Source organism: Rhagoletis pomonella, unplaced genomic scaffold (assembly GCF_013731165.1).
Source record: "Rhagoletis pomonella isolate Grant_MI unplaced genomic scaffold, Rhpom_1.0 Rhpom_scaffold_03114, whole genome shotgun sequence".
Lineage (NCBI taxonomy): Eukaryota > Metazoa > Arthropoda > Insecta > Diptera > Tephritidae > Rhagoletis > Rhagoletis pomonella.
This window is the reverse complement of record NW_023461667.1, coordinates 1-18,544: the sequence shown is the minus strand read 5'-3', so window position 1 is coordinate 18,544 and position 18,544 is coordinate 1. Positions and strand designations below refer to the sequence as shown.

Genomic DNA, 18,544 nt, shown 5'->3' with positions numbered 1-18,544 from the left:
TCGCTTCTTCACTGTCTAGCCCTCTCCCCTACGAAATCCTCTGCGACCCGGTTCACAACCTGGACGAAGGAGGTCAGGCTACCGCTGGGAATTCACGTCGATGACACAATGTGCGTCGGTTGAGTTGGTTCGCCCAATACTGCTTCGGACAACTAACTTCAATAAAGACAATTTTAGTATTATACACATACACGTTTTCATTCGTTTACATATAAAACTTCCTCCTGTGTGCAACTCTCGTTCGGATTATCGGACAGGTCCATGAAGAGGCGTGTTCGCGGTCACTACAAAAGATTAAGGAATTGGAGTGACTGGCCAACGATTCTTTTAAACAATGCACGTCGCGCTTTAGAGGACAATGTGATCCAGAAGCGGTAGAGGAATTTGTTGCTGCTGTAACAGTCTACGACATCGAGAAAACTCCTGATGCTGATGCCCTATGCGGTATGCCACTTTTATTAGATAATTATGCGGTGACGTGGTGGTTAGGTGTAAAAGAATTCATGTCAATATTCGCCGAGGCCATGGGGTTGATACGATCGACATTTTCTCCCCAACTTAGCCGCTCACTGCACAAATTGATGAACTCCATTTTTTAATCATAAACTAAATAGTGTCAGTGCACAATGTATAGTCATAATTTATAATATTAATAATAACTTTATATGCTCTGCGTTTCAAAATAATGAAAACTGTGATTTCCGGAGAAAAAGAGCATGTATCTTGAAAACGGTTAACACGTCTTGTGAATTCCTAATTAAATTACCCACTGACTTATAGGCAATCTTGACTTCTTGGGGAAAAATTTCATAAAAATGTCGAACTTTAGGGCCTCTAAGCCACGTCTATGGCTACTGTACACACGTACACGAGTGAGACATAGTTGCTTAGTGTGCTAATTTTAAAAATTAAAATTCAACGTCACATTTTTTCACTTTCAGTCAGTCAGTTATAATTATTCATCGTTTTCTCGTTTGAAATAAATTTGAGTTGCCGTTTTATATGAACTCGAGTGCCTACAATTGGTGACCCCGATGTGATCCGTCCTAAAAATACCCAAAAAGCTTCGATTTTCGATATTCAAGAATGCACATGACTTATCGCATCCGTACGCCCGTGCGACTCAAAAACTTATCAACCAACGATATGTGTGGCCGCATATGAATCGCGACACAACAAAATGGGCTCGTAACTGCTTACACTGTCAGAGAAGTAAAATCCAAAGGCACGAAAGAACGCTTCAAACATATACACATCGATATCGTAGTAATGCCATACCGCAAGGGTTATCGATACTGTTTGACAGTAATTGACCGCTTCATACGATGGCCAGAAGCCATACCCTTAAAAGACATATATGTAAAAACCGTCATCAAAGCGCTTCTTGAAGTTTGGATCAGCAGGTTTGGAGCACCCGTTACAATCACCAGCGATAGGGGAACACAGTTCGAATCTAAGATTTTCGAAGTCTTTACTGATGCAAACGCATAAGGACAACTCCTTATCACCCAGCATCTAATGGTATGATCGAACGTTGGCACAGGTCGCTAAAGGCGACGCTTATGTGTCATGCTTCAACGAGTTGGGTGGATTCGCTACCTGTTGTGATGCTGGGACTTCGCACAAGTTACAAGGCTGACATCCACGCCAGTGCGGCAGAGATGCTGTATGGAACAACGCTGCACCTGCCAGGCGATTATTTTTTGGATCAAGGTAAAACAGTAGAACCACTCCAGTTCATAAATGATTTTCAGGATTTTATGCGCAAAATACAATCAGAACGGGCAGCTCACCATAATAAAACCAGAGCTTTCCATCATCAGTCATTGCGCACTTGCACACACGTTTTTGTTCGGGTAGACGAAGTGAAACAACCGTTGCAGCAGCCGTATCGAGGAGCTTTTGAGATTTTGAAACGAATTTCAGACACTGTTTTTGTGGTGAAAGTCACTCCGGGGGGACTACTATGGCTACTGTACACAAGTACACGAGTGAGACATAGTTGCTTAGTGTGCTAATTTTAAAAATTCGAATTCAACGTAAAATTTTTTCACATTTAGTCAGTCAGTTATAATTCTTCATCGTTTGTAATTCGTTTTCTCGTTTGAAATAAATTTGAGTTGCCGTTTTATATGAACTCGAGTGCCTACACGTCTTTCCGTTATCCGATTTTAAAAATGTATCGTATAAGCGTATAAATGTCGCTTACGGCTGCATGTAAATACCCATATGTATTCAAACTATATATATTTTTTTATTGAAGTAATTTTATTAATATGTTTTGTGTGTTTCACACTCGTTTCGTAAAATAAAATATCTAATTCAGTACATTAGAAAAGTAAGTTTAAGCATTATGATATTGAAAACAAGGGAGAACTTTACACGGAATGGCCCACTGGCAAATTTTTACAAGTAAAAGTTTAGCCATACAAATTTGCAATGTTATGAAATCGCTAAATGATAATTTGAATTGTTACGAGCCATCCTAACTCTCTCTTGAGCAAATGAGCGATATGTACATTCGCGTAAACAGCAAAGAAAAAGGTCCTTCTCGAATGGCTTAACTTAAAAAGGCATGTTTGAACCACCTTCTGGGATATAAAAAGAAAAATTTTAATTTTAACTGTATTTTTAGAATTCATTATTTAAAAATCTTTTTCCGTAGGGATGATCGAAGTGATATAGCTCATGAAGGTCCCGGCGGTATGGATCCAGAGGGAGTTATCGAGTCAACTTGGCACGAGGTATATGACAACTTTGATGATATGAATTTGCGCGAAGAGTTACTACGTGGTATCTATGGTTATGGTTTTGAAAAACCGTCTGCAATTCAGCAGCGTGCCATCATTCCTTGTGTGAAGGGTCGTGACGTTATTGCGCAGGCACAATCCGGTATGTAATTAATTTATTATTCGGCCCTATCGCAAATTTCGCATGAACAAATCTGTGTTCGTATGGAATAGTAGCTTATGTCGGGAAGTTGGCTTTAGTATAATGCTGCATTCGCTTTATTCTTTAACTGACAAGGAATATTTTGATGAGACTTAATAAAATTATTGACTTGCTAGTATCGGAACTATTTCTTGCACGTTTATTTGCCAAAAGTTCTACGGCTCGGCGCCAGTGAGTCATTCGCAATCGTATGCTGCGAATGCCGCATTATACTAAAGCCAGCCTTTCGACATAAGCTTCTATTCCATACGAACACAGAAATATTCCCAAAAATGTTTCCCAATTTGTTTTTGTTTTGCATGTTAAATTATGGGAATTATTTATTCACATGGAATTGGCGTTAGGGCTGATTATATTTCTAAAATATAACGTCCCCCTTATGCCAGACACATGAAAATGTTGGGAAATCAAGTTTGGATTTTATTATGAGATTTAACCCTACATTCAAGGTTATCAAGTCAACCAATTAACTCAAAATTTGTAAATTTGAATATTCATGCTTCTGACATGAGGGGGACGATAACATATCGAGTTTCATAGTATTTGTCTGGTGTTCTATGAAACACAGCTCACATGTGTCGAAGCGAAAACTATACGATATCTAAAACTGTTTTTTTGATGTTAAAAATATGAAATATTAGAAAATATGAAGAACATAAACACTTTCAAACGCATATACATTTGGGTTCTTTATTTACTACACAAATTTACTTTATTTGCTTTGTATTATCTTTGAGTATAATTACAATAATAACCAGTTAAATTCTCTTAATTGATAATTACGTCTAGTCGGTTTTGTGGTCCAAAGAAAAGAAAAAAGGAAGAAGTCACAAGCACCCAACCGGTCGACCAGATCGCGTAGATTCCGTAGATTCCGGTACCGGTTGAGGTGTGCCATAAGTTTCGGCGTCTTGGTTACTGCTAATAGTATAGGCTGGTTTTAAACGATCGATCGACACGTTGGTCTTCCTCCCATCCAAAAGGATTTCATAAAATTTAGGGTTTCTATTCAAGATGCGGTACGGGCCATCATATGGTTTGCTCAGCGACGGTTTTATTGAGTCATTTCGAATGAAAACATGTGTACATTTGGTGAGTTCTTGAGGAACAAATACGCTCTTATTCGAGTGCCAAGTGGTGGGTTGAGGACGTATATTCTTCATAGCTTCTCGTAATTGATTCACTACCTCAGTCTCCGTGCGCAAATCTCTATTCTCACCAAAAAATTCTGCTGGTAACCGAAGAGTCGTTCCGTAAACTAGTTCTGAGGCTGTTGCTTGCAGATCAGTTTTATAAACTGTTCGCAGTCCAAGCAGTATGATTGGTAACTGATCGACCCAATGGCCAGTGTCTTTGCACAGGATGGCTGCTTTCAATGTACGGTGCCAACGCTCTATGAGTCCGTTGGACTGTGGATGATACGAGGTTGTTCTCAGGTGATCAATACCTAAGACACGGGTTAACTCAGTGAAGATGGTGCTCAAAAATTGAGAACCTCTGTCTGAGGTGATATAAGTAGGAACACCGAATTGTGCGATCCAATGGGAAACCAAGGCATCTACAATTGTTGGTGCTGTCATATCTGGGATCGGAATGGCTTCTGGCCATTCAATAATAGTGAGACAGTATCTCTGTCCTTTACACGGCGGAAAGGGCCCGACGAGGTCAATATTTATATGCGTAAAGCATTTATCAGGCAATGTGTAAGGCTGCAATGGCGAACGAGTGTGCCGGTTGATCTTAGCGCGCTGGCAATCGAGACATGCTCGGGCGAATCGAATGCAGTCTCTTTGCATGAACGGCCACACGGAACGCTCCGCTACTTGTTTGGCAGTTGAGTGCTTACCGGGGTGAGCCAGATTATGCACAGACGCCATTACTCTCTTTCGGAATGCCTTAGTTACGAATGGTCGAACAGTTTCCTTGGAGTTATCGCAATAGAGTTGTTTGTTTGTTCCTGGTATCGAATACAACTTGAGAGCCAATGATATTTTACCGGAATTGCTGCTTTGAAGAATTTCACGAAGTTCTTCACCGCTTCTTTGGTCGTTGGCTAAGGCGTTGAAGTCAACAGTCGGCGACAATTGAATTGATCCGATGCGTGACAATAGGTCAGCCGTAGCATTGGACTGACCGTCGACATGCCTAATGTCGGTGGTAATTTGTCCAATGGCATCTAATTGACGAGCTTGACGATTTGAGGCCTTCTCCAGTTTTTGATGAAATGCGAAAGTTAGGGGCTTATGGTCAGTGTATATGTGACACTCCCTACCCTCTAAGATATATTTAAAATGCTGCACAGCCATGTAAATCGCAGTTAACTCGCGGTCATACGTACTATACCGTACTTGAGCATTGTCGAATTTTCGCGAAAAGTACCCGAGGGGTTGAATTTCCCCGTTGACAATTTGATGCAGGACTGCGCCGGCAGCGAAATCAGACGCATCTACCCAAAGAGATAATTCAGCATCCTTTTGCGGATGTGCTAAGCCTGATGCGTGAACTAATTGGCGTTTACATTCCTCGAATGCTTTTATGGCTTTGGGATTCCACTCGATCTTTGAATTATCGTTCTTTTTATTTCCCGGCGTAAGTGCGAACAGATGCCTTTGTGCATCGATTGCTTTTGGGATGAATCTTCGATAAAAATTTATCATCGCAAAAATCTTTTCAACTCTTTCACCGTATTCGGCAATTTGAATGTTTCGATTGCTGCCACACGCTCTTTAATTGGATGAATTCCATTTTTTGTAATCTCATGGCCGAGAAAAGTTAATTTACTTTTCGCGAATTCGCATTTCGGAACATTAATTTTGAGGTTGTTTGCACGTAGCCTATCGAACAATATACGTAAGTGTTGATTATGCTCATCTACGTCGCGAGATGCAATGCAGATATCGTCTACATAGGCGAATACGAAGTCGAGGCCACGGACAACCTGGTGAATTAAACGTTGAAATGTTTGAGCTGCATTTCGTAGGCCGAAAGTCATGAAAGGAAATTCAAAAAGTCCAAAAGGTGTCGTTACTGCTGTCTTCTGAATATCATCTGGGTGTACGGCGACCTGATGGAACGCTCTCTGTAGGTCGATCTTTGAAAAAACTGATTTACCGTAGAGAATAGAGGTAAAGTCTTGTAGAAAGGGAAGTGGGTATCTGTCTGGGACAGTGACAGCGTTTAGAGCGCGGTAGTCTCCACAAAGCCTCCATTTCCCATTTGCTTTCGGAACCAAATGTATTGGACTAGCCCAACAACTCGATGACGGTCGGCATATACCCAGACGTAGGAGTTCATCTATTTCCTTTCTTACCGCTTGTAGCTTTTCAGGTGACAGCCTTCTTGGGCGTGAGAAAACTGGCTGACCGTATGTATCGATACGATTCAGAATAGATGTTTCAGTGGGGCTGCCTGGTTGTTGTGGCGTGGTGATGTCGATGTACTTGCTTAAAATACTAGGTAGTGGCAAGGAGCTATCGCATGTTTTAATTAACGTACCTGGTGTATTTGAGTATTCACAATTTGCGTAAATACTTGTTGAATTGTCTATGAAAATGCTTTATGAAACCAGCACCCAATATGCAAGTGTTTACGTCAGCTATGAGGAACTTCCACGAGAATTGTCGCCGTAGACCCAGGTTGAGCGTAAGCATTGTTTCGCCGTGTACTTTTATGCTTGTTCCATTAGCAGCAAAAAGTTGCATTCTGGTCGGATTAATGGTTGAGAACTTGAAAGATTTCGGTATTACCGAAACGTCAGCTCCGGTGTCGATTAAAAATTTAGTATTGTTGCGAGTGTCCGCGATTTTGAGGCGGTTGATTGAAGCCGTTTTTGCGTACTTGCGGATTTTAGTAGCAGCTTCAACGTGCTGCGTGTGTCATTGCTTGTTGGGAGCCTGTGCAACACAGCAAGGTTTTCGACAGCTTCGAGCGTCCTTACCAAAGGTAAGATGGTACCAGCACATCTCTCCACCCATGTTTGAACGGACGGATTCACGCGGACGATTTCGGCCGCGGTTTCGTGGTGATTCACGGTCGGCTGTATAGTGATTCAGTCTTTGAGATAATTGCGCGATTTCCTTCTGTAAGGTTTCTAGTGCCGATACGGTTTCGCTGTTGTTTCTTTCACTAGTTAGTGCTCGAACGTTGGAATCCGGATAAAATTTATCGCCGAGGTTGAGGGATTCCACTATATCATCAGCGATTTTTACTTTTCTTAGTATTTTTTGCTCTGACGCTATGATTGCAGCTCGTGCCTGGGCAGGGAGTCGAGCTGTCCAGAGATCTATTAAAATATTTTCATTTAAGGATTGTCCAGCAACTCGTTTCATATTGCTGAACAATTGGCTAGGCTTTAAGTCGCCGAGTGGCATCTCGGAGATGACTTTTTGCAAGCGGCGCTGCTGACTTTCTGCAAAATGCTTAATAAGTTTCTCCTTAACATATTCATACTTATTTTGTGTCGGTAATTCACTAATAATGCTTTGCAGCTCTGACAATTTAACAGGTGGTACTTGCGCCATTACTATGTTGTATTTTTTTGAGTCAGCTATAATCCCTGATGCCGCAAACCAGAACTCTAGTGACATGAAATAGGATTCAATGTGAGTATCAGCCATACTCGGTGGGTTAATTTTAGGAATCGCAAAAGTTGCCTCCACGTGCGAGCCAGCGTTAACTACGTCCGTATTAATGGCTGCATTGTTCTGGTCGCGATTGGCAGAATCGTCGTCAGTGCCCATCATCCTTTTTTCGGGGTCACCAAATTTGGGTTCTTTATTTACTACACAAATTTACTTTATTTGCTTTGTATTATCTTTGAGTATAATTACAATAATAACCAGTTAAATTCTCTTAATTGATAATTACGTCTAGTCGGTTTTGATGTCCAAAGAAAAGAAAAAAGGAAGAAGTCGCAAGCACCCAACCGGAAGAAGCAAACGTCAACTCAAAAGAAAATGAGATGACACTTTCTGTGCACATGAAAATGCTGCCAGTATGAACGTTTTATAATTCGGAGTGGCCACATACATACAGTGCTGGACGAAAGTATTGGCACAGGGAATATTTCGCAATGTATGCAAAGTTTTTATTATAATTTCTTTTCGCTCATTTTTTTTTTATAAAAATATAGTTGATACATACTACAACAAAAAACACAAAAATAAAATTTCTAAACTTTATGCACAACTCAGGAAAATTCTATAAATTTGCATACTATTTTACCACTTTCTAATCCAATTAAATTTTAGTATAATAAAGTGCATGCCTGAAGTAAATTTTTCGCAATTTTTGTTCACAAGGTTTCTTCCTTATAAAGTACAACCCAGTTCACTTGAATAGGTACACGTCAAGCTTATATCGCATCGGCAGAAGGTTCGTCTTATCTCATATTGAATAATGATCAATTAAAAAAAGGGTGAAAATGGAAAAAACACCTCTATTACTTTGGATTTTATTCCACATTTTATCAAACTAAAAATGTATGCTTGTTATTTTGATTCACTTGAATACAGTGGCTTTAACACAAGGAAAAGACTAGATTGAATCCATTCCGGTTCTACCTACCGGAATGACTCGGGTTTACCCTACCTACATCTGCTACGTACTCTTCTGCTCAGGACTGGCATCGAGTCAAACCCTGGGTCAGAAACTTACACCTGCTGTGTATGCCAGAGACTACACCCCAACTCCACCTCAGTCAAGTGCAACGCTTGCAATGGGTGGAGTCACCTCAGAGTCTGCTCAGGATTACGGACTTATCGGCAGTGGAGCACATGATTTATGGCCCTCTGCTGCTCAAACAGAGCTGCCTCCACAGCGTCCGCCTGAGCTGCTCAACACAATAACCCCAGCACCACAACACAATAACCACAAGACCACAACACAATAACTACAACACCACAACACAACACAAGAGACCACACAACAACCACGACAGACCACCATACAGCAGAAACAGCCGCACCCCCACCCACACGCCGCCTCCAACCACTCCGGGTTCCTCCAACAATCTGCACGGTGTGTCAGACTAGGATAGTCCGTAATGTGACATCAGTCCAGTGCAACACCTGGGTTGGCTGGTGCCGCTTAAGTGCATGTTCAGGTCTGCGCACCACGCGAGATTGGACGAGCTTGCACGTTCGCAAGCCCCAACCAGGTAACACACATACTTGTGCTCGAAAATAAACGGGTATCTCCCCGAGCTTTCTCGCTTCTTCACTTCTAGGAGCCTAACCCTCTCTCCTACGAAATCCTCAGCTACCCTGTTTACCACCTGGACGAAGGAAGTTAGACTACCGCTAGGTATTCATGATGATGACACCAATTCCGACGGTGAATAACCCGAAAATACTCGGGAGTAACTTTCGACAGTCTGATCTTCTCTGCGCATACAACCGCAATTGTCAACAAAGTAAAGAGCCGCAACAAGGTCCTTAAGTCGCTAGCCGGCAGTACTTGGGACAAAGACAAAGAAACGTTGCTGGCAACATACAATGCAATTGGCCGGCCGGTTCGAAATTACGAAGCACAAGTGTGGTCGCCGCGGACCAGTAGGACACATTGGATGAAGCTGCAGACAATTCGGAACACAGGACTCCGGGCCGCGACCGAATGTATTCTGATGTCGCCAGAACATCACCTGCATGACGAGACGCAAATGCTTCCTCCTCATAAGCGAGCACAATACAATTCTCTGCAAGAAATTCTTAGTACGGAGCCACAAAAGTGGACACCCGAACAGACACTTGCTTGCAGAGGAGCCCTCGCCAAGGCATGTCAGAAGGCATCTATACGAACTGACGCGACGAAGTCCAGGGGTTCATAAAGCAACCTCTGGACCCGACAGCATATGGACAGGCTCTGAGCGGCATTCACAGGGAGTCAGTCTCGAGTTACGTAGACTCCAGACCTGTGATTGCCGTTCTGGGCACACAACCACCTGACGTGGACGAGACGGAGCTTCGTCTGCCTCGGTAGACTCGGACCACTATAGCCCAACTTCGCTCTGGTTGAATTCACACCTGAGTACACTATATGCAGATGTGCCCAATGAGTGTCCGACATGCGAAGAAACACCCCACGATTCGAAACATCTCTTCGCATGCCCACAAAACCCCACACAGCTACCGCCTCTGTCCTTGTGGACAGACCCTATAGAAGCTGCACGCTTCTTGGGTCTTCCGTTAGTTGAGCTTGACGACAACGACTGAGATACTAGCCGATCTGGGCGGGGTTGTTGTAGCCGCTACAAAAACAACTAGATTGAATCAACAAAATCATACCATTTATTTTAATTCTATTATATAACACGGCCGCTTCGGTGTTGTTGTTGTAGCAGCATACAAGTTCCCTAAAGAGTTTTTTGGGGAGTGTTGCTGGAGTGACAGTACTTGGCCAAATATAAATCTGGGTCGTTCCGGTTACGTAGAGCCGACTGTCGTGGGAACGCCACTGTGGTGTAGTGGTTAGCAGTGCCCGCTACCACACCTCAACAAAGCAACATCGCAAACAAATATAGACAATTTTTTTTTTCTTAACAGCGGTCGCCCCTCGGCAGGCAATGGCAAAGCTCCGAGTGTATTTCTGCCATGAAAACCAGTTTTTTATAAAAATACAATCGCCGCTCGGAGTCGGCGTAAAACTTTAGGTCCCTCCTCTTTGTGTGACAACCAGCCTCGTTGCGAGAGTCGTGTCGAATGCAGTTCGTATTTCGAGAGTCCAATTGTATCGAAAATTTCATATCATTGCCTAAAATTTCGTCGTTTACATATTTCTGCGGTACACAATGCCAATGATGTCGAGTCGTACAATTTAGCGTAATTAACGACTTTCGCAATGAGGCTGAACATCAAGGCGCACGCCACAAATCGGAGGAGAAGCTCGGTCAAACACTAACATATGTGTAATCACTAATCTATTTTTATATTGTATAACACTTTTAGTGGTAAACAGTGCGCGCTTCCACTTCGCAGGGCCTGGGTTCAAGCCCTGGTCAAAGCAACATCGCAAAAAAAATGTAGAAAAAAGGTTTTTCTTAACAGCAGTCACCCCTCGGCAGGCAATGGCATACCTCCGAGTGTATGAAAAACAGCTTCTCATAAAAATACAATCGCCGTTCGGAGTCGGCGTAAAACTGTAGATCCCTCCCCTTTTCGTGACAGCATCAAGGCGCACGCCACAAATCGGAGGAGAAGCTCGGCTAAAGACTAACATATGTGTAAGCGCCAATCTGTTATTATTAACACTTTTAGTATTAGATAATACATCCTTAATTCCAATGGATGGAAAAAATTGTAGAGGCGCTTTGAAAAATCAAGGACATCTTTAATAGCCGGGAAGAACAATTGCTAATCATCAGATTTATTGTCTGACACGCAAACTTTTCAAAACATCCAATTCCAAATGTTTTCCATTAAGCTTAGGTCCTGCGAATAGGACGAACGCGAAACAAATTTTGACTTTGCTTCGTTATTCTCGTTTTTACAGCTCCTGTAGTACGAATTGTTGCGGAAATATGAAACATATGTTAAACAAAATTTTCTTTTTTAATGAATGCTCGTACGGCAACGCCTTAGTTCAATAGTTTGTCGTTATAAGAAATATTTATGTGGCAACGTAAGATTTGTGGTTTGTGTAAACAACACTTTAGTTAAATAGTTCATATTTCTAAAAGTTTTTATGTGGCAACGTAACATTGGTAATTTGTAAGAAATTGTTGTTAATGTGGTAACCCTTATAATGTAAAAATAGAGAAAAAGAACAAATATGTCTTCTTACGGTTGGGACATCGAAGCGTGAAGTACGCAAGAAAAACGCCATGGTCATCTTGGGCTATTATAGCTTTTCAGAAGTGGCCTAAAAAGCTAATCGGAAGTTTGCTTAAATATTATAGTTGTGTACACGAATTGCGATTTCGGAAAAATCCTGTTTAAGAGAAAGCCTATTAGCACAAGCCGGACTTGCGTCTCCGAAAACCGCGACCATCGCGCAACTGCGTTCACTTTGTGACGAAGTGATGGGTGTCCAAGTAAGCACTGCTAATAATCTAACAGAGGACAAAACTTCGGAACCTAACCTGTTGGTAACAGTTGTATCTGAGGTAGTTGCTGCGCATATATCTGAGGATAATGCCAATATTCCTGCCGCTTCCGTCGCTAGTGCTACGGCCAACGTAGAAAGATACAGCTAGCGCTCATCCATCCAATTTTACAGGAGCTGGTGATATGGAGCTGGAAATTGCACGGTTGAAGAAACAACGTGAAATTTTAACTCTGCAACACGAGATCCAACAGCTGCACGATAGTCGCATCATGGTGGTAATATCGACATAGCTACAATCGAGATGATGGTACCAAAGTTTACGGGCGATGACAAATACGATGACCGCAAATGGTTTGTCGAGCCGGAGGATGTTTTCTGAATAATGCGCGTTAATAAACGAATTCAGCTGCTGTGCCTGAGCCGATTGTTGGACGGGACTGCGAACTTGTTAGCCAGATTGGCGGTAGCACCAGGCTACCTCAGCTTGAAAGCGGCTTTTTCAGAACAATTCGCTATTGCTTATTCCTTGTTGGATGTGTATGAGAAGCTCAAGGCAGGGAAGCTAAAGAGTAATGAGAGCGCCCATCGTTATTTTTCGAACCGAAAGCGAAACCGAAGCGAGATCTCCTTGACGCTGTCATTGCCGGTATAGGCGACAAGTCAGGGGCGGCAACGATGTCTTAATGTGGGAACATAGTACGCGAGCTAAAAGTGCAGATAGACCGCTACGAAAAGTTCCGCCCCAAAGCTGTGGATAGCCTCCAAAGCTAATGGACCCGACGGAATTTGCATGGTGATGCTGAAATATATGGGTCCTTCGGGAGTGGACTATTTTACCAAGGTCCTCAATACGTCTATGGCCACTCTCATCATTCCAGATATCTGGAAAATGGGGAGAGTGGTCCCACTGCTTTAACCGGGGAAACCGTCCAACAAAGAAAGGTCCTATCGCCCGATAACTATTTTCCTCCGGTATCGAAGACACTAGAGGGCCTTCTACTCCCGCACTACACAAACCAACTGACCCCAGCGAAGCATCAGTACGCAGCACAGCAACAGCATTTAGCGCAATAAACACCCAGATAACTCGTGGACTTAACCGAAACCGCCCCTGTGAGAGAACCATTCTAGTGGCATTGGACCTGTCCAAGGCGTTTGATACCGTCAGTCACTGACTTAGGGTAAAAACATAGTGGAGCGGCGAGCAAAGCGAAGATCCAACATTCCCACGACTGCCGGTTCTACGCACCGGAATGACTCGGGTTTTACCCGACCAAGGGCTGTTGTTTCGGCGATCTAACCCCGTTTAGGTCGGCGAAGTATCTCAGAAGTTGTTCGTCTATAGGGCTACATTCACTGCGTATTCTTCTACTCAGGGCTGGCATCGAGTCAAACCCAGGGCCAGAAATCTACACCTGCTGTGTATGCCAGAGACGACTACACCACAACTCCACCTCAGTCAAGTGTAATGGCTGCGAGGGGTGGAGTCACCTTAGAGTCTGCTCAGGACTACGGACACATCGACAGTGGACCACGTCGTACGTGGCCCCCTGTTGCTCAAACAGAGCAGCCTCCACGGCTAACCTCAGTCCACCCGAGCAGCCTCACACAGTCACCACAGCACAACAACATAATAACACCACAGACTATACCACAGCCACGACAGACCACATAACACACATAACCGCACCACTACCCACACGCCGCCGCCAACAACTCCTGGTTCCCCCTACAATCTGCACGGTATGTCAGACCAGGATATTCCATAATGTGACATCAGTCAAGTGCAACACCTGCCTTGGCTGGTGCCACTTTAGGGCATGCTCAGGTCTGCGTACCACGCGAGATTGGACTGGGAACTTCGAGGGCCCGTGTTGCGCTGCTCGGTCGCAGACCTCAACTGCGACGCCTCCCGCCACCACCACAGGGCAGCAACCATCACAGCAGCGCACACAGCCAACGGCGGTAAGAACACACACATCCCTTACACCCCACATCACGACACGTCTCCCGAACCACATGAAGCTCCTTCAATTTAACTGCAACGGGCTACAGAGCAAGATTGAGGAGATAACCGTCTTCATGTGTCGGCATGGTAAATTGATAGCTGCGGTCCAAGAGACGAAGTTGCACAGCAATTCAACTTTCTCGTCGTCTCGACGATTGCTCGATCATGGCGACTGGGAATGGAATTGATGACCTGTGTTCGAAAGTAAACGGGTATCTCTCCGAACTTTCTCGCTTCTTCACTGCAAAGTGTCTAGCCCTCTCCCCTACGAAATCCTCTGCGACCCTGTTCACAACCTGGACGAAGGAGGTCAGGCTTTCGCTGGGAATTCACGTCGATGACACACCAACTCCGACGGTGAATGACCCCAAAATACTCGGAGTAACATTCGACAGTCTGCTCTCCTTCTCTGCGCACGCAACCGCTATTGTCAATAAAGTACAGAGCCGCAACAAGGTCCTCAAGTCGCTAGCCGGCAGTACTTGGGGCAAATACAAAGAAACGTTGCTGGCAACGTACAAGGCAATAGGCCGGCCGGTTTTAAACTAAGCAGCGCCAGTGTGGTCGCCGGGGACTACTAGGACGCAGTGGACGAAGCTACAGACTGTACAGAACACCGCACTCAGGACAGCGACAGGATGCCTCCTGATGTCGCCCGAACATCATCTCCACGGCGAGGCGCAAATGCTCCCCGTGAAGGAGCACAACATAATGCTCTGCAAGCAGTTCCTGATCGGGAGCCACAGAAGTGGCCACCCAAAGAGACAGCTGCTTGCAGAGGGGCTCTCGCCTAGGCACGTCAGGAGGCATCTATGTGAACTGACGGACGAAGTCCAGAGGTTCATCAAGCAACCTCTGGACCCGTCAGCTTACCGACTGGCCCTGAACGGCATTCACAGGGAGTCAGTAGACTCTAGACCTGTGAATGCCGTTCTAGGCATACCGCCCCCGGACATAGACGAGACGGAGCTTCATCTGCCTCGGGAGACACGAACGACAATAGCCCAACTTCGCTCTGGCTACTGCAGCAGGTTAAACTCCTACCTGAGTAGATTGAATGAGGATGAGCCAAATGAGTGTCCGGCATGCGGAGAGACCCCACATGACTCGAAACATCTCTTCGAATGCCCGGAAAACTCGACAACCCTAACGGCTTTGTCCCTGTGGACCAACCCAACAGAAGCTGCTCGCTTCCTAGGGCTGCCGTTAGTGGAACTTGACGACAACGACTGAGATACCAACCATCCTGGGCGGGGTTGTTGTAGCCGCTACAAGAACAAGAACAAGAGCCAGCATCGAGCAAAGCTCCAATTACAAACGTGTATGTATGCTTTGCTCTTCACTATACGCTTTCCCATCGAAACATATGCGTTTGAAATCGACGCTTTGCTCGATGCTCTTGCTCGCCGCTCCACTATGTTCTTACCCTTACTTTTGATGATTTTGGGATAATCGGCGCACGGTAGTCCGATTGCTGTCAAATGAATAGTTCAGAATTGATATTCACAACCTCTTTATTTTTACATGCAACAACTTGGTTCGGGATTTGACGGAATGAATGTGGTGGAACAATGTCGATAAGTACTTTCATCAGGTATGCACCCTCTGAGGATTGACTTTTACCAAACCTGATAATAATAATAATAGATTGGCTTACACATATGTTAGTGTTTGGCCGAGCTTCTCCTCCGACATGTGGGGTGCGCCTTGAGTCACACAAAGCGGAAGGACCTACAGTTTTACGCCGACTCCGAACGGCGATTATATTTTTATGAGAAGTTGTTTTTCATGGCAGAAATACACTCGGAGGTTTGCCATTGCCTGCCGAGGGACGACCGCTGTTAAGAAAAAAACCTTTTTTCTATATTTTTTTGTGATGTTGCTTTGACCAGGGTTTGAACCCAGGTGCTGCGGAATGGAAGCGCGCACTGCTTACCACTGCACCACAGCGGCCGAACCTGATACAAGAAAAAAAAAGCTGGAAACGAATAGCACGATTACCTTCTATGTTCCCGCGTCGAACACACTACACTTAGGGCTTTTTACTGTCAGCCTTTTTTTCCTTATATTTACTTAGGCTCAGTCGATTTCCCTTTCTAAGATTATGGGTGAATATCGACTACCTGAACGTCGCCAGCTTTTAATCCAATTTAATTACTTGGTTATGATTAGTTCCGTTCTTGCGAGGCTGATGTGTGTGGTTCGCTCCGTGTGCAATTCGGATTCTTTTATCGTGTGTAAGTGGGGGCGTTTTCATAGTGGCAATGTCACTTTGTGTCTATACCGATATGATGGTTCGTATCTTGGATAAACATTGGTTTCGTACATTCATCTGACAATTTACCCCATTTTACAGTTTAGCTTTGACAGTTTTGTTATGTTTACATTTCTCATGATTGTTATTATGCCTATTATTTGGCCATTAAAAATAATGGATCATTATCCCCCTCTCATCTTCAGCGACACGTTAACAAAAAAATGTGGAGCGTTTAGTAGGGATATGAGAACGGTGGTTCGAATGCGTTTCACGGGCTGTGGTTTGATGGACGTTAGACCCTTTACATCGAAATCGTTTTACATGATCTCGGATACCGCAGTTGCACAGGCACCTGCCTTGCTTCGGTTGGTACGGCTACTATTTTTATTTTCCCACGGACTTCCCCATCTTCCTCAGGTGGAGTGCACAGGTTATTCCGTTGCACGCGAAGGCATAAACGGTCCTCGCACCGTACTGTGCTACCCGCTTTATGGTAACATACGAATCAGAATACGATGTCCCTGTCGAAACCATTGTACACCCGTAGAGTTGAGTCATAGTGAAATGGGTAGTATGGCGTACGGAAACCGACAATAAAAACGGTGTTGTCTATACCTTCGGCCAATGGCGTTCTGAAGTCGCTGAAACCGATTTGGTCAGGAGCACTGACACGTAGATACGCGACTTGAGGCACGGTGTGTCGGCTCGTCATGCCAGTGAGCAAACAGAACGCGAATTTCCCTTCCCGTCTTTTGTGTCTCGAATGGGGTGCATAGATATCGAGGGTCGAGGATCGAGGACTTTTCGACCTCACGCAACCGACAAACGATCGCTTCGGCTGCCGACATGTACGGATAATCTCAGCTCTTGGGAATCAATATAAATAGGGGTTGTTGCGCTTTTGGGTCGATTTCAAGAGCGAATACTGGCAACGCATCTTTGTGACCCCAAATTGATGGTTAGGCGCATGAGGTGTTGCACGTGTTGGCCGACCATCACATACGATGGGACTACTTGCCGCAGAAACAAAAAAAAAATACAACTAAGAACTTTCTAACACCCCCAAAATAGTTTGCTATTTGTAGCTATGCTGTATACCTGAACAAAATATAATCCTTGGTGAATAAATGTATTTGTGGATTGTTGTTTAAGGCCATATGTACATATTTATTATGTATATGTAGCCCGCCCTAGACTTTGAAGTTTACCTTATATTTAGGTATACAATGTTCGATTATTAGCGCAGCGACCACAAAAATGCGTTGCCAATATAGCAACTCAGTTGCCAGCTTGCAGTTGCTATCTGTAAAACCATTTCAGTCAGTGGCCACCCAACTGAAGTTCGGTTGCCATATGCCTAAGTCGGCTCAGCTCGATGTTCTGGTCACATACATAAGTACACATTTTGATGAGTCTATCACTTCTTATTCTGGTACTTACAAATATCGGACCAAAGTTATAATAACATTTCATGCTCATGAAAGGTATAGTTTTCAGATTTCAAATCGGTGAAGTAGGTAACAAAATATAAATTTAAACCTTTTCTCAACTTCTTCCATTCATTCATTTTCAAAAATTTCATGCATTGCTATGCCATGTCCATTCCATCCCGAACATACTGTTATAGCATCATTGGTTCTTAGCTCAGCTGATGTTTGCGGTTGTGTTTCTGCAGCATATTTTTAATACTGTTTAATCCTGCCTTGTATGAAAATGTATATAGATTTTTAATTAGATAATTGTTTAATAAATTTTACTATAGTAGCAGCTTGCAAAATTCGGAAAATCTCTTCCCGTATATACAATGTAAATATTAATGCTGAATATGGCGTATGTGTTCCTTTTGTCGACATGCATAAATTTGATGAATGATTTGATTAGAATTTATTCGGCAGTGTCTTCATATATCACTTTCAAACATGTGTAAGCGACATGATATAAACTGGCACTTGCATGATGTGTTACATGTCGCTATGTTTTGTAGTTCAGGCCTTTATTATCTATATATAATCGCTCAGTCAGAATTAGTTAAGCCGATCTGTAACAGCCACAGAATTGAGCTATATATCAAACTAAACTGCAAGCTGCAGTTGCAGTTGACCGTGTTTGTCAAAAAAGTAAAAAGCGGCAGAAAAGTCGATAGTAATCGAGTAATCTATTGAAAAATATTAACCATTTTTCTGTGGAATTGAGATTCGGAAAAGTTATTAGGCATTATTTATAGTTTTGAAATATATGTCACGAAAGCAACACATTTTTTATTTATATTTGGCCGTTAATTGAAG

The 18,544-nt window shown here is 43.5% G+C and overlaps 2 protein-coding genes across 2 annotated transcripts; one reads left to right on the top strand and one right to left on the bottom strand.

Moving 5' to 3' along the window:
- Nucleotides 1-782: 782 nt before the first annotated feature.
- On the top strand, nucleotides 783-2,920 carry LOC118753967 (eukaryotic initiation factor 4A-like). The gene is made up of 2 exons (XM_036488840.1): nucleotides 783-817; nucleotides 2,666-2,920. Coding segments are annotated over exons 1-2 (237 nt in total). The 5' UTR covers nucleotides 783-815; the 3' UTR covers nucleotides 2,901-2,920.
- Nucleotides 2,921-6,827: 3,907 nt separating this feature from the next.
- On the bottom strand, nucleotides 6,828-7,694 carry LOC118753966. Its single transcript, XM_036488838.1, has one exon. The coding sequence runs from the start codon at nucleotides 7,692-7,694 to the stop codon at nucleotides 6,828-6,830; it is 867 nt and encodes a 288-aa protein (XP_036344731.1).
- Between the last annotated feature and the right edge of the window lie 10,850 nt (nucleotides 7,695-18,544).

Coding starts and splice junctions, on each gene's coding strand:
- LOC118753966 (XM_036488838.1), bottom strand. CDS start 7,694: ATGATGGGCACTGACGACGATTCTGCCAATCGCGACCAGAACAATGCA.